At 43.4% G+C, this 17,450-nt stretch overlaps 1 protein-coding gene across 2 annotated transcripts in view; it reads right to left on the bottom strand.

Annotated features, from left to right (window-relative positions):
- Positions 1-7,314: 7,314 nt before the first annotated feature.
- ZBTB46 (zinc finger and BTB domain containing 46) overlaps positions 7,315-17,450 on the bottom strand; it is a 46,182-nt gene continuing 36,046 nt past the window's right edge. Inside the window, exon 6 of one of the 2 annotated variants that reach the window (XM_056548426.1) lies at positions 7,315-9,352. In XM_056548426.1, coding sequence (XP_056404401.1) covers positions 8,990-9,352 — 363 coding nt within the window. In that variant the 3' untranslated portion in view covers positions 7,315-8,989. The remainder of the gene's footprint in view (positions 9,353-17,450) is intronic. The other variant, XM_056548425.1, reaches the window with a different exon arrangement.

Below are 17,450 nucleotides of genomic sequence, written 5' to 3'. Positions count from 1 at the left end.
TCAGGTATTATTGGTAATGGCGCGGTTATGTCCTGAATCATGATATGAATGAAATAATGTTTTCTGGTGTTTCATGTTTCAGGCTGCAGAGACGGATATGTGGCAAGGTAGGAGACCAGATGCTCTGTGTCCACCCGCATGTTTGGTGAATTGTCGATTAATGGATGTAGGTGCATCAGGCTCTCTCTGGGCTTCTTTGCTACATGTGTAGATTTGGAAAATCAAGGTTTCCGGGACATCCCAATAACATGTGAAACATTATTATGGTGTTGCCTTGGGTAAAGCTGGCAATACTGAGAGTTTTAGGTTGGAGCAGCTGACTATTTCATATGTATGAGAGGTGGGCTCACTCTCCCCCAACAAATAGTTTGAGATTGTAGATTTCAGTGCCAATCCCATTAGTGGTGTGTGGCAGTAGCTTGTTTCCTTCTTCCTCATGAAAACAGACATGCTCGGAGAAACTGAGCATGCATGAGGAAAAATAGCTGTATGGCCAAAGGAGCCATCAGTTAAAGGGGTACTCCACTGGGAAAAAAAAATTCTTAAATCAACTGGTGCCAGAAAGTTAAACAGATTTGTAAATTACTACTATTTTAAAATTTTAACCCTTCCAGTACTTATCAGCTGCTGTATGTTTCAGAGGAAGTTCTTTCCTTTTTGAATTTCCAGAGCAGGAACAAATCCCCATAGCAAATCTTTCCTGCACCGGACAGTTCCTAAAATGGACAAAGGTGTCAGCAGAGAGCACTGTGGTCAGACAGAAAGGAAATTCAAAAAGAAAATAACTTCCTGTGGAGCATACAGCAGCTGATAAGTACTGGAAGGATTAAGATTTTTAAATAGAAGTCATTTATAAATCTGTTTAACTGTCTGGCATCAGTTGATTTAAAAAAATAAATAAATAAAAAAAAAAGTTTTCCATCGGAGTACCCCTTTTAAGATTTTTCTCCATGAGGTATCTCCTTTAAGGGGTAATGGTGCCCTTCAGGGGAGTACCCCTTTAAAGTTGTACATCTAGGTTTAGACAAGAAATTCTACCCAAGGGGGAGGGTATAGTACATTTCAATAATTTCTGGGCACAATATAGAAAGAATGGGAACCCCATTAAACTTCTTTGTAGCAAAGAACCAAACAGTAGTCTGTATGATATTAGAGAAAGCATGGCAATTTTTTCTTCTTTTTAGAAACCACCACTCCTGACTAGAGATGAGCGAACTAACAGTAAATTCGATTCGTCACGAACTTCTCGGCTCGGCGGTTGCTGACTTTTCCTGCATAAATGAGTTCAGCTTTCAGGTGCTCCCGTGGGCTGGAAAAGGTGGATACAGTCCTAGGAGACTCTTTCCTAGTAATGTATCCACCTTTTCCAGCCCACCGGAGCACCGGAAAGCTGAACTAATTTATGCAGGAAAAGTCATCAACTGCCGAGCCGAGAAGTTCGTGACTAATCGAATTTACTGTAAGTTCGCTCATCTCTACTCCTGACCATGGCTGTGTCTGGTATTGCAGCTCAGCACCCTTCATGTTAATACTGAACACTGCCATAGCCACTGGGGTAGTGCCGTCTCTATAATTTTCTAACCTTATTGACATATTATAGATTAGTGTTTCCCAATCTGTTGCAAAACTACAACTTCCCTTAGAACCGAACAACTGTAAAGTTAAATTAATTAGATACAGATTGCTCATACTCCATGAGTGTTTCCCAACCAGGGTGCCTCCAGCTGTTGCAAAACTACAACTCCCAGCATGCCTGGACAGCATGCTGGGAGTTGTAGTTTTGCAACAGCTGGAGGCTCCCTGGATGGGGAAACACTGCTTCATGACACATGCTGCAGCAGTTCTGCCCATAACAGCAGATCTCAGGGAATGCAGCTACCTTTACAGGGACGATGTTCCTTATAAGTAAATACCTCATCCATAGAAAGAAGGATACAAGTGGGGTAATTCCCCTCCTCACCCCAAATTTTTTTTTTTTTTTTTTTTAATAAAAAGCTGTCGGCGACTGAACTGCTGCAAAAAGTGTGAAAAAAAAAATGCCTTTTCCTGGCCTGATATGTCAGACAGTTTTCTTATGTTAATAGCAGGGTGTCTGACTGCTATACCTACCTGCAGTCAGGAATCCCCATCCCTCGAAGGTCCCCCTCTTCCTTTGCTAACATGCGTTTTGAGGCGGGCCTGCCGGCTGCATTAAAATATTCATAAGCGCTGGTCACGTGACCGGCGCTTATGAATATTTAAATGCAGCCGCCGGGCCTGCCTCAAAACGCGTGTTAGCAAAGGAAGAGGGGGACCTTCGAGCTAGGTATAGCAGTCAGAGACCCTGCATCGGTCTCCTGTTCACCCGCACTATAACCTGGTGTATCGGGTTATAGCGCAGGTGACAGTTTTCCTTTAATCCATAGATAGAGATGAGCGAACTTACAGTAAATTCAATTCGTCACGAACTTCTCGGCTCGGCAGTTGATGGCTTTTCCTGCATAAATTAGTTCAGCTTTCAGGTGCTCCGGTGGGCTGGAAAAGGTGGATACAGTCCTAGGAGAGTCTTTCCTAGGACTGTATCCACCTTTTCCAGCCCACGGCAGCACCGGAAAGCTGGACTAATTTATGCAGGAAAAGTTATCAACTGCCGAGCTGAGAAGTTTGACGAATCTAATCTACTGTAAATTCGCTCATCTCTATCCATAGACAATGACTAATTCTGCAACTTTTGTGATCTACTATTTATGTCCCATTTTAGAGAACTCTGCTTGCTGTTCGTGAATAGAAACATGCTACTTTATAGCTAGAGGCTGTCCTCCCATTCTGATTATGTTCTGCTCATAGGGCTCAGTACAGTGAATAAGAGCTCTTGTAATTATTTATGTATTCCTGTGTAAGTGTCAGCAAGCAGAGATTTTGATTAATGGTGAGTGACTGAAACACAATGGCACAGATTTACTAAATCTGCCTTATTCTTAGAATATGTAAAGAACTATCATAATGGCTCAGGCTGTTTGATAAATCCATTCCATATAAGGGCCCGTTCACACAGCAGGATTTTCCGAGTGGAATCTGCCGTAAATATTCTGATGCAGCAGCCTTCCATTGTTTTCATTGGGATTCTGCTGTACTGTGCACACGGTGGAATACTCCGGCCTCTGCAGGAAGAATGAATATGTGCGTTCTTTTAGTGGAATCCTCTTTGAAATGCATTGGCGTCTATGGAGGTGGGGCGTTTTCAACCGGTCTTAGCGCCAACTTATTTGTCACTGCCTGTTAGATATTCTACCGTGTACATGGTTAATTGGTTCCGGGACAACCATTGTATGTTGAAACCATTGTAAGTTGAAACCAGAACACTATGGAAACCTGGTAATTGGTTCTGAAGCCACCAAAATGTCATCCAAAAATAGGAAAAAGTGAGAATTAAAGATAAATAAGAAGATAACTAATACAGATAAAGCAAGTCCTTCCATATAAAAGTAATAAAGACCTGCTGGAAGCTGTAAATCACTGTCTGTCAGTGTTTCCCAACCAGGGTGCCTCAAGATGTTGCAAAACTACAACTCGGCTGTCCGGGCATGCTGGGAGATGTCGTTTTTCAACAGCTGGAGGCACCCTCTTTGGGAAACACTGGTCTATGTAGAGGACAGGAGCTTCTTCAGGGTCCTGTACAGTACAGGCAATGTCCTAAAAAAGGAAAATGAAGCTGCCCTCACCTGGTGTCCAAAAGAGCAGGTAACCCTGGCACAGGTAAAGTGTACAGAACATATAATACCTCCCTGTACTGTAGGGGGCGCTACCAGACACCAGTCAGTGGATGCGTTTCAGTAATACAGGGGGTTTTACCAGTGAAATATCCATTCTGATTGGTCGGTTCTTCCAGCCATTAACACGTTTCACAGATTCCATAGCATTGTATGTTGAGTCTGGTTTTAAGTAACAATGGTCCAGAAAAGACCATTGTATGTTGAGGCCATTGTAAGTAGAGGGATCACTGTATCAATATTAGATTGGTGGGGGTCTGAGTCCCCTTTTAGAGTGTGTTCACACAGAGTAAAAACACTGTAGAAGAAAAACAATGTGTCAAAATCTGAAATGTTATTTAAAACAGCAGCTGTATACTTTGTTGCGGATCTGCATTTCCAGAGCAAAATTCTCTACAATAGCATTTAGTGCAGATTCTATGGTCCCTCTGCGGAATAATGTCACATGCTACGGTTTTAGAATCTGCTTGTAGGTCAACATATATGTTGTATTTACACATCTGATTATTTTCTTCAGATTTTCCACAGCATAACCAACCCTAAAGGTCTACTAAAGAAGTAAAGGGAGGATTCCCTGATAGAGAAAAGGATGATCTGGTTTTAGTGAAGAGGGTCTGCTCCTCCCTTAGGCATCAGGTGTTTGAAGGAGTTAAAGGAGTACTCCGGTGGAATATATATTTTTTTTTATAAATCAACTGGTGCCAGAAAGTTACAGATTTTGTAAATTACATCTATTTAAAAAATCTGAATCCTTCCAGTACTTATTAGCTGCTGACTGCTACAGAGAAAATTTTCTTTTTGGAACACAGTGCTCTCTGCTGACACCTCTGTCCATTTTAAGAACTGTCCAGAGTAGGAGAAAATCCCCATAGCAAACATATGCTGCTCTGGACAGTCCCTAAAATGGACAGAGATGTCAGCAGAGAGCACTGTGTTCCAAAAAGAGAAGAATTTCCTCTGTAGTATTCCACAGCTAATAAGTTCTGGGAGGATTAAGATTTTTAATAGAAGAAATTTACAAATCTGTTAAACTTTCTGGTACCAGTTGGAAAAAAAAAAAAAAAGTGTTCCACCGGCGTACCCCTTTAAAGTAATTAAGTTTAACAGATTTGCAAATTATATATATAAAAAAAAAAAAGAAAGCTTAACCCTTTCAGTTCTTAGCTGCTGTATGCTCCACAGGAAGTTCTTTTCTTTTTGAATTTCCTTTCTGTCTGACACCTGTCCATTTTAGGTACTGTCCAAATCCCAAAACCTCTCCTGCTCTGGACAATTCCTGAAATGGACAGAGGTGTCAGCAGAGAGCACTGTGGTCAGACAGAAAGGAAATTCAAAAAGAAAAGAACTTCCTGTCTTGCAAATAGTAGCTGATAAGTACTGGAAGGATTAAGATTTTTCAATAGAATTAATTTACAAATCTTAAAGAAAAATACGATCTGTGCAGCTCACAGTGTCGGGCGTGCGAGGTTAACTGAATATTCTCACCCACAGAGAATAAATGTAACAAAAATGTTTTAGAAGGGACAGTGTTTCAGTCCTCAGCACACTCCTATATAAAATAGTATTGGACGGATGTTTGTTGTCTCAGAGAAAAAGAAAAGAGTAGAGTTGTATATTAAACAGCAATTCTTTATTATAAAATGTTTATAAAATTAAATAAAATAGGTATTTTCATGCACTTACCGCAGGGCCCTGCAGGAGTGCTTTGTGAAAGTTCTTACAATATTATTAGATAGCGTGTATACATATATATTCCCAAGTATAAAAAATATAGCATAAAATTATAACAAAGGTTGCAAGAAATAAAGGGGATAGTGGTTATTGATTATTCCAATATTGCTAGAATGACTTCTAAAAACAATAAATCCTGAAAAAATATTGGGAAAAGATCCTGAAAATGAATAATGTCCTTGTGGTTGTCCGTAGCAACCACCTATGAAGTCAGTCTTATTAACAAACGGAACTCATTAGTCCTGTAACATTTTAATTCTTATATGAAGAAGAATCCTGCAAAGAAAAATCCTGTATGTGGAAAGTCCTGTGTAAGAAAGTCCTATATATGACAAGTCCTGCAACAGATTTCTGCTAAATCCTAATAGGTCCTCCACCTGTAAATAAAGTAGCACAGTTCATACAGCTTTAAGTGGCGCTCTGTGTTGTACTCCGTACCGTGTAAATATATTGGTGCCTGAAATAGAATAGTTGTCGCCCATTATATTTCAGGCACCAATATATTTACAGGATTCTTCTTCATATAAGAATTTAAATGTTACAGGACTAATGAGTTCCGTTTGTTAATAAGACTGACTTCATAGGTGGTTTTGCTACGGACAACCACAAGGACATTATTCATTTTCAGGATCTTTTCCCAATATTTTTTCAGCATTTATTGTTTTTAGAAGTCATTCTAGCAATATTGGAATAATCAATAACCACTATCCACGTTATTTCTTGCAACCTTTGTTATAATTTTATGCTATATTTTTTATACTTGGGAATATATATGTATACACGCTATCTAATAATATTGTAAGAACTTTCACAAAGCACTCCTGCAGGGCCCTGCGGTAAGTGCATGAAAATACCTATTTTATTTAATTTTATAAACATTTTATAATAAAGAATTGCTGTTTAATATACAACTATACTCTCTTCCTTTTCTCTGAGACAACAAACATCTGTCCAATACTATTTTATATAGGAGTGTGCTGAGGACTGAAACCCTGTCCCTTCTAATTTACAAATCTGTTTAACTTTCTGGTACCATAGTACTCCTTTAACGATAACAGTGCAGCTTTTGCTCATTGGTCATGCTTGGTATTGCAGCTTCCCTTTTTTATTCATTTCAGTGCTGCAATACCAAATACAGCCTTTGAATAAGAGTGACACTTTTTCCTTTTAAGCACCTACTTACAAAACTGTGGTCCACTTCGAAGACAAATAACTTTCGTATAAACTTTTGCTGATCAGTCGGCAGTGCCAGAAGGTGAAGAACTTTATCAGGGATGGTGAGTAGAGATGAGCGAACTTACAGTAAATTCGATTCGTCACAAACTTCTCAACTCGGCAGTTGAGGACTTTTCCTGCATAAATTAATTCAGCTTTCTGGTGGGCTGGAAAAGGTGGATACAGTCCTAGGAGACTCTTTCCTAGGACTGTATCCACCTTTTCCAGCCCACCGGAAAGCTGAACTAATTTATGCAGGAAAAGTCATCAACTGCCGAGCCGAGAAGTTCGTGACAAATCGAATTTGCTGGAGGTTCGCTCATCTCTAATTGTGAGTGGAGATGCCTTTCTTTTTATGAGGCAGACATCATAAATCATAGTTTCCCAACCAGGGTGCCTCCAGCTGCGGCAAAACTACAACTCCCAGCATGCTGGGAGTTGTAGTTTTGCCGCAGCTGGAGGCACCCTGTTTGGGAAACACTGTCATAAATTAACATCACCCAACGACCACCCTCCCTTCTCCCAAAAGCACACACACAGCACAGGCCAAGGTAGCAGCAGTTTTGTGTTTTTATTCAGACTGATTGATTTGCGATTATATCTAAATCTAACCCGGCCAGTTTTACCCTTTGACTGCCGAGACCAGGAATGACACACTTACGTTTAAGTGCCAAAACCTTTCCTTCCCCCCCCCCCTTCCCCCACACTTTTTATTCCGGTCTCTGGATCCCACCCACCAACCCAAATATTAAAAACATCTCCAATGTCACAAACACAAGTTTATAATAATAATAATTCTTAATATAGTATATTCAAACAAATTAAAAATCAACATTGCACGGTCTTGGAAAAAAAAAATTAGTTTATAATTTTTGGAAATGTGTGTAAAAAGGGAAGGGGTGGTAAAATAAATATTATATGTATAATCTATATGAAAAGCATACACGCAGCACTCATAGCAACAAACACCCCCCAACAAAATACTCAAAGAATCTTAGAGGAATACCATCCCTCCCCCCAAACGATAAAAAAAAAAAATTCCAGTTTTTGCATTGTGTATGATCTGGTATGAATGTTCTTTCCTACCAAATGAGGAGGAGGGGGATTATGTCCCAGGACACCAAGGGTTAACTTTGGTTCTAGAGTCATCGAACCTGAAGCTCCACTACAAGTCCCAGCATGGTAGGATGCCTGGCTCTATGATTCGGGCCTGCTGTGGTTTTTAGGAACCTCTCATTTGCAGACACACATCCTTCCTCCCCCTCGCTGTCTGGGGGAGATCTCACTGGCTACAGAAAAAAAAAATGTGCAAAGGGGAAATGGTTATAAATAGACTTGGAACAGCAGATAAAGCGGCTGCGGCCATCTTGGGCTCCCTCCCCCCTCAATCTCTCTTAGTCCCTATTTGAGCTTCCTTAAATAAGAGTATAATCTCCGGCACGTGGTGGGCCATCTGCATCTAACAAGGAGCTGGTAATATAATTATTTTGTAATTATGGGGGATGGGCAGAGAGAGAGCCGACTCCCCAGGGCGGTGATTTTTGTTCCTTTCCTGTTATTATGACATGTGCTGTACCCGTAGGGAGCTCAGAGTACCCGCCTGCATGTATGCCCTGCTCTCTTTTGCAAGGCTCAGGAGCCGGCTTATAGATTGAGGACAGAGATGCAGGGTCACACAATGGATGGGATAGATGGGGGTCATGTACCCATCAAAGTCCTAATGGGTGGTAGCACCTCAAACAATGATTGTGTTGAGCAATTACGAGATATTACAAACCTCAGCTTTGCACAAAAAAAAAAGTGTTTCTGCACTAAAACCAGCAGCAAGGGGTGGGGTACATGCGGGGGAGGGCATGGCAAAATTTTGGATGCCAAAAAAAAAAAAAAAAAAAACTTGTCATCTTGCTAGGAATGTCTCTTGCTACTCCCCCTGGAGGTCTGTGTTATGGAGCAAGGTGACAGACGGAGGAGACGGGACTTTGTACATTGTGGACAATACAAGTGGAAGGGTGACTTAGTCACCCTTCCTGTATTCCATTGAGGACAGCAGGACTGTCACTTAACTGTTTCCTGCCTAAGCGAGAGAGGGGAAAAAAAAAAAAAACACGCCTGGATACTGTCTGACAGGATACATGGACCTTTTGAGATCACATGACCAGCCCCTCTAGTGATATCACATTGGTGTGAAGGGGAATTTGGTTCTATTATCCCCCCTTATGATACTAAACTTACTCCATTCACCCCCAAAAGATTTCCTAGGGGATCCCATCTCTTTCCCACCCTCCTTTTAAACCCTACGCAATCCAAGTAAACTCCTTGATTGGTCCTCGACTGACATCCGGCGTGCAATCCTCAATCTCATCGTCCTCTAGTATGACGTCGTCCTGTGAGGTCTCCGCCTCATCTTTCCACTTGATGTCTTCCTCTTCTTCACCACCCATGTCTTCATCCACCTTTAGCTCATCCACATCTTCCAGGTAGTGCCCTTCTCCTGAGTACATGGCATCTGGGGAGTGGCTCCCCCGGGCCACCCCACGCCCTGCACAGTCCACACATACTCCGTGTCGCCGGGAGCCATGCTTGATACCAACGCTGGCTGCAGACATGAAGACTCTGTTGCACACCTTACAGACATATTTCTTGTCTTTACTGTGGACCTTGAAAGAAACAATAGAGACATGTTAATTTAGTAATGCCCCCAACAACATTTAGCTAAGAATATAAATTTTTTTTTTTTTTTTTGGTTAATACGATGGCAGTGACATGTAGAGACGGTGTGTTCTCATACAGACAGATAGGTGTGCACCCCTGGAGGGAGAGCACCATTGAGACTGTCCCCCAGGCTGGTTCTGGTTACATGGGGACGAGACGTGGCTCAGGCGAATGAGGAGACAGATGGTTGTGCAATTATGACAGCAGAGGACACTAAGAAGGAGCCGACACTGCTGTCATAGCAACCGCGCAGCCGGGCTCTGTAATGAGTCTGGGAGAAGTGGCACAGGGCCGTGTCCCTGAGCTGAGGCTAGGGAAGGGTTAACAGCAGCAGAGACGTCTACAGCAAAAACAGGCACTGACATCAGACATTGATGTCCCTCAGATATCTGCTTCACCCAGAACAAGATCACAATCCCCCCTCAGTCACTGTTTACAAGCAAGAACTGGCGTGGGAGCCCATTTGTGGTTGAACAAGTTATCATCTCTCTTCCCCTCCAAAATGGGATACGTGTGTTGACCTGTGCAGCGTTGGGGCTGTTGCTTTACCATTTTGGATTGGGACCATGTTTGTACATGGATGATTATTTTTAAAGGGCCACTAACACTTAAGAGCATTTGTGCTCAGGGTTTCACACTCGTGCTTACAACGATACATACATACCTGTATGAAAGACATTAAACTTTACAAAGCATTAAGATTTGTGCCCATAACCGTGACGGAGGGCACGCCTTTAGCAGGTATACCCTGTAATGGATAAATTGAAAGGGGAGGGTTGGGAGGGGTCCGCAAAACGTCATGTACGCCCCGCCAGTAGGTGCAGGGCGTTATATACCCCTGCCTCCTACCCATAACTCCTTAACACCCCACGTAGAAATGCCTAGTACCGAAGAGCTGTGGCAGTCAAGCTCACTCTGTAATAAACGTGCTGGCACTGAAACAGGATCAGGCTGACCTACTAGTTAATAAATGCCTCTTTAACATACTTACCTATGATATCATGGCAAGAGTGGAACCAATAAATACCTGTCAGGCATAATATGAAGCTATCCAGTCCCTGCTATTAAGCGGCTAAAATAAACTGTTAGCTAATAACAACAACTACATGACAGACCATTGGTGATAACCTTTTGGCGCCATATCGCCTGCAAATCAAACTACACTCTAATAAGCACCTTACCTGAAGGCTAAACCATACCTTAAAGGGGTACTCCGGTGCTAAGACATCTTATCCCCTATCAAAAGGATAGGGGGTAAGATGCCTGATAGCAGGGTCCCGCCGCTGGGGACCCCGTGATCTTGCACGCAGCACCCCGTTATAATCAGTCTCCGGAGCATGTTCGCTCCGGGTCTGATTACTGGCGATCACGGGGGCCGGAGCATTGTGACGTCACACCCCTGTATGACATCACACTCCACCCCCTCAATGCAAACCTATGGGAGGGGGCCTGACAGCTGTCAGGAGCCAAGATTTTTCTCTTCTCCATTGGACAGAACAGGGAATTTGCATTGGCGTTGAGACTGATGTACACACGATGAGCAGCGATAGAAACCGGGTCACCTGCACTATCTACCTATAAATTCAAGTCAGTGCAGGTGACTCTGCTGTAAGATTGCCTTTAATAGTAGGTAGTGTCCCCCGGCAGTCATTAGTAGCAGCCCCCTTGTAGACAGCAGTCCCCCTTGTAGACTGCAGCGCCCCCCCCCCCCCCCTTGTAGACATTAGTAGCAGCCCCCCTATAGACTGCAGGCCCCCTCCCCCCTTGTAAACATTAGTAGCAGCCCCCCTGTAGACTGCAGGCCCCCCCCATTTAGACAGCAGCAGGGTCCAACCCCCCCCCCCCCCCCCCATTTAGACATTAGTAGCGGCCCCCCTCCTTGCAGACATCTCACCTGCAGCTGTCCTCTGACGGGTGCTGCCCTGTCCTCATCATGGCATTCTATGGAGGAGCATGTGACACACATGTCACTCTGCTTCCTCCGTAGCGATACGCTGGGCGCAGGGGAGGAGGTGGAGTGAGTTGTATGTCACATGCTCCTCCATGGAACACTGATGCAGATGGGAGAACGCGGCAGCAGGTATCCGACATGGTATCGGGGACATTAAACGAGTTCCCGATACTCTGCAAATGGCTAGTATCGGTACCGATACCAGTATCAGTATTGGGACGTCCCTAGCGAAAAGTATCAACCACATTTTCAAATTCATATTCACGTTAGTTTTGTAAAAGTGGGCATGTTCACATATATTGTCTGCTTTACATGATATTTTAAAAGGGGTGAGAGTCCAGTTTACATCAAAAACTTCACACCAGATTTTTGTTTAGTTTTTTCTTATTTTAGATACGTGAATGTGGAGGACTACATCAGATTCGGTGGATTGCGATGATGAACAGCATTTTTTTTAAATGTCAAAAGGGTTAACTAGGGTTGTGGGGGGAGTTTTTTTTTTTCTTCAAAATTTTTTTTCAATGTGTTGTGTTTTTTATAATTGAATTTTCAGTTCAGTAGTGAAAGCAGTCTTAGAGTTAGCCCCAGAATCAGTTACCGCTAACCCCCAATTACCCCGGTACCCACCGCCACAGGTACCTGGAAGAGCCGGTACCAACAGGCAGGGAGGGTCAAAAATGGCACTCCTGGGCCTAGGCAGTAACAGGCTGGCGTTATTTAGGTTGGGGAGGGTCAGTAACAATGGCCCTCGCCCACCCTGGTAATGTCAGGCTGTCGCTGCTTCGTTGGTATCTGGCTGATCCTGAAAAAATGGAGGAACCACACACGTTTATTTATAATAAAAAAAAAAAAACGCATAGGGTTCCCCCTATTTTCAGTGTCAGCCACATACCAACCAAGCAGCAACAGCCCGACATTACCAGGGTGGGAGAGGACCATTGTTACTGACCCTCCCCAGCCTAAATAATGCCAACCTGTTACCACCTAGGCCCAGGAGCACCATTTTTGATGCTCTGGGCCTCTTGGTACCGGCTCTTCCCGACACCCCTGTGGCGGTGGGTACCGGAGTATTAACACTAAGCCCCGGCTTAGTAATGGATTCCGTCTATAAGACTGCTTCCACTACTAAGCTTGAAAATTCAATTATAAAAAAAGACACATTGAAAAAAATAAAAAAATAAAAAAAAAACTCCCCCACAGCCCTAGTCAACCATTTTATTGAAAAATAAATAAATGCTGGGCATCATAGTAGTCCTTCGCATTCACGTATCTCAAATGAAAAGAAAAGAAAAAAGAAATATGGGTAAGTACACATAATGCAGCATGTTCCTAAACAGGGAGCCTCCAATTGTTTCTAAACTACAACTCCCATCATGGCCCCCAGCCCCTGTAGTTAAGCAACAACTGGAGTCTCCCTGTTTAGGAACACACTGAAAACCAAAACACATAAATGAGAACGGAGTCAGGACTGGACAGTGTAGCTCCGCCCCCTAATAACGTCATCAGTAGGAGAGGATCAGTAAAGGTCACAGGGGTCTCAGGAGTGAAACCCCCTTTCGATCTGTCCCTCTGCCCTTGGGCTACTACTCCCATCATGGGATAGTCTGTCCCATGATAGGAGTAGTTGTAGTACCGCGGTACTGAGGGATGGCCCTTGCACATCCCCGGGCTGCAGGACTTTTAGGATTACGACTCCCATCATGAACAGACTCCATCCATGATGAGAGTTCTAGTCCAGGGGCTGAGATGCAGATCGCAGCAGGTCATTCTCCAGAGACCCACTGCGATCCGCTTTTATTAAGTTAACAAGCTGGCGGCACATGCGGCTCCATTGCGCTCCCTGCCGGCAAAAGACAGGGAATACTGTCTACACTGTCTGATTGGTGAATGGCTTTTCAACAATCAGAGCTCCCATCAGCGGGGATTATGAATTATGAAAGTGTATACAGGAGCCGGAGGGAGCGCATTGTAGCCGCATTTGCCGTCAGCTTGTTAATTTAATAAATGCAGATCTCAGCGGGTCTCTGGAGAATGATCCGCTGTGATCTGCACCTCAGCCCCATGACTATAACTCCCATCATGGATGGATTCTGTCCCTGATGGGAGTAGTAGTCCTAAAAGTCCCACAGCCGGGGGATGTGCAAGTGCCATCTCTCAGTGCTGCGGTACTACAACTACTCCCATCATGGGACAGACTTTGTCCATGACGGGAGTTATAGTCCAGGGGCAGATCGCACCGCGTCATTCTCCAGAAACCCGCTGCGATCCACATTAACTGTACAAGTCGGCAGCTCCACTGGGCTCCCAGCTGGCTCCTGTATACAGCTCTCATAATTCATAATCCCCGCCGCAGGGAGACGGGAGCTCTGATTGGTGTATAGATTTTCACCAATCAGAGCTCCCGGCGGCGGGGATTATGAATGATGACAGCGTATACAGTATTCCCCACCAGGAGCGCAGTTTAGCCGCATATGCTGCCAGCTTTTAAAGTTCATAAATGCGGATTGTAACGGGTCTTTAGAGAATGACCCGGTGCGATCTTCCCTCTCAGCCCCTGGACTATAACTCCCATCATGGGCAGAGTCTGTCCATGATGGGAGTAGCAGTCCTAACTGTCCCAAAATAGTTAACATATTATGCTTCCAAAATGCAAAGAGGAGCACAAGTTTCACATTCTCAGATGCTTTCTGACACTTTGGTACGTGTCCTCTCAGGTGGTGTATATTTGCACAAAAGTGCTTTTGCACATTTTTTTGCGTAAAAAAAAAAAAACCCAGTTAATAAATTTGATTCTACAGTAGAAAGTGCTCTATGGTAAACTAAACCGTAGACATGGGTATGAAGAACTCTCTCAGATTCTGTGCAAAAAAAACACTAAAAAAAAAAAAAAAACTCTTGCGTAAATTTTTGCGTTAAATATACAAAAAAATAAAGCTCTAAATACAATGATAAATTCCCCTCCATGAGTGTATTGACAGCAAAGCCATAAACGTATGAACAGTGTAAATACCATGAGCATATGAACAGTATAAATGCCATGCAGTATGAATACATGAACAGTATGTATGCCATAAGCGTATGAACAGTATAAAATGCCATGAGCGTATAGTGTACAGTATACAGCCATGGATGTAAATGTTGGCACCCCTGAAATTTTTCAAGAAAATGAAGTAATTCTCAAAGAAAAGGATTGCAGTAACACATGTTTTGCTATACACATGTTTATTCCCTTTGTGTGTATTGGAACTAAACCAAAAAGGGGGGGGGGAAGCAAATTGGTTGCACACCCTTTGGAAAAAATAACTGAAATCAGTCGCTTCCTAAAACCATCAATAAGCTACTTACACCTCTCAGCCGGAATGTTGGACAACTCTTCCTTTGCAAACTGCTCCAGGCCTCATACTGGAAGGGTACCTTTTCCCCAACAGCAATTTTAAGATCTCTCCACAGGTGTTCAATGGGATTTAGATCTGGACTCATTGCTGCCACTTCAGAACTCTCCAGCGCTTTGTTACCATCCATTTCTGGGTGCTTTTTGATGTATGTTTGGGGTCATTGTCCTGCTGGAAGACCCAAGATCTCAAACGCAAATCCCGATTTTTGACACTGGGCTGTACAGTGCAACCAAAAATCTGTTGGTAATCCTCATGCAAGGCAATTTCATGATGCCTTGCACACATTCAAGGCACCCAGTGCCAGAGGCAGCAAAACAACCCCAAAACCTCATTGAACCTCCACCATATTTCACTGTAGGTACTGTGTTCTCTTCTTTGTAGGCCTCATTCTGTTTTTGGTAGACAGTAGAATGATGTGCTTTAGCAAAAAGCCCTATCTTGGCCTCATCTGTCCACAAGACGTTTTCTCAGAAGGATTTTGGCTTACTCAAGTTCATTTTGGCAAAATGTAGTCTTGCTTTTTTAGGTCTCCTACCATAGCGTTTCATTTCATTTCAATGTCGACGGATAGTTCGCGCTGACACTGATGCTCCCTGAGCCTGCAGGACAGCTTATATATCTTTGGAACTTGTTTGGGGCTGCTTATCCATCATCCGGACTATCCTGCGTTGACACCTTTCATCAATTTTTCTCTTCCATCCACACCCAGGGAGATTAGCTACAGTGCCATGGGTTGCAAACTTCTTGATAATGTTGTGCACTGTGGTCAAAGGCAAATCTAGATCTCTGGAGATGGACTTGTAACCTTGAGACTGTTATTTTTCCACAATTTTGGATCTCAAGTCCTCAGACAGTTCTCTTCTCCTCTTTCTATTGTCCATGCTTAGTGTGGCACACACAATGCAAAGACTAAGTGAACGTCTCTCCTTTTTATCTGTTTTCAGGTGTGATTTTTATATTGTCCACACCTGTTACTTGCCCCAGGAGCATTACATGCTTGAAACAATCTTATTTTTCCACAATTTTGAAAGAGTGCCAATCAATTTTGTCCAGCATAATTTGGGGAGTTTGGTGACATTATGTCCAGTTTGCTTTTTTTTTCCCTCCCTTTTTTGGTTTAGTTCCAATACACACAAAGGGAATAAACATGTGTATAGCAAAACATGTGCTACTGCACTCCTTTTCTGTGAGAAATACTTAATTTTCTTGAAAAATTTCAGGGGTGCCAACATTTATGGCCATGACTGTAAAAACCTTTAGTACAATACAACAGTATATGGAAATGTATGTTGCAGAGGCATATAGAAAAGATGTAGTGTACATTATACTGAAAATATGAAGGGCTAATAACACTAAAGGTAACAGGACCATACAATATGCATGCACTGTTACACTGCACTGTGCACACAGGTCTACAGGGAATAAGAACTAAGTAGAACTACACAGGCGGTGTATACGAGCTCTGACGAGGCTGCAGCATATTCAGTTACTGAATTCTACACGTGTGCACCAGAATGACGTGAGAGGCACAGGAGAGAACTGGCAGCTATGACACGGGTGGGTGTCCTGGGGGTAACGAGTGCAGGTCAGGCCACTGGTTTATAGTGCTGTACCGGAAGAACGGAAAGACACCGTCAGCGAGAAGGACTTCGTGCTGTCTGCACGGGGGCCAGACGTGCACTCCTCTGCTCCACAGCTGCTGTTGTGCCGGGCTCAGCCAACAGCACTTGCAGATCAGCACGCATGAAGTCATCAGAAAGTGCCCAAACCACGTGTCAAAAACCCACTTCAGATATGCGTCGGACCCACCGATTTAACCACCCTGGCTGACAAGCGCTGTGCGAGCTCCCCAAACCTGTACCTGTATAACAGCACATTCACGACAACCCCGGCACTGGAGGTATGCCACAACCTTACCGAGCGGGAGGTGGGCATCCCGCTGTGAGGTAGCCGTCGGGGCTATAGGAAATGCCGAGACTGCGTCTGACAGTCTTCAGTAAAAGCAGGGCTCTGAGAGGGGAAGCGACCATCGGAGCTCCAGAATGTGGCAGGAGAATTTAAATAGAATTACACACAAATGAAAAATACACCAATGAGGTAAAGGATACACCTCATTGGTTTATTTCTTCATGTGCCTAATTCTATTCATATTTGCTTCACCTGTTTATCAGAAGGTCCAGCGTACCTAATATTACCCCTGTTTTGTTGTAACTTGGGAGGATTCAAATACCAGACGTAGCCTTGACGCCCAGATCCGCAAAATGTCACGTACACCCCGCCAGTAGGTGCATGGGAGTTATATACCCCCGCCTCCTACCCACAACTCCTTAACGCCCCACCTAGAAATGCAGGGGGTGGAAAATACTCACACCCCTCGCACAAATACAGCCTGATAGGCTTAATACATAATAGCAAAGGGGTCAAAGATTCTGTGTTTCTTATACGTCATTCCTATCACAGAACCGCCTCTTCTCAACTATAAACCGCTGGTAACAGAGCAACAGGCTGTTTACATAGAATTGCATTAAGGTTATGTTTACACTAGTGTTTTATGTCTGTTTCCCCCACTAAACTCAATGGGAAATTACCTGACAGTTCACATGTAGTTCTTTTTTACGGCTGTAGTTATTATTGGTTTTTAAAGTGACACTGACCATTATAGAGGTATCCCAACTTAAATGATCTCACCTTCCCCTC

This window comes from Hyla sarda, chromosome 12 (assembly GCF_029499605.1).
Source record: "Hyla sarda isolate aHylSar1 chromosome 12, aHylSar1.hap1, whole genome shotgun sequence".
Classification (NCBI taxonomy): Eukaryota; Metazoa; Chordata; class Amphibia; order Anura; family Hylidae; genus Hyla; species Hyla sarda.
Note: the sequence above shows the minus strand (reverse complement) of the source record. Positions and strands in the feature narration are given on the sequence as shown.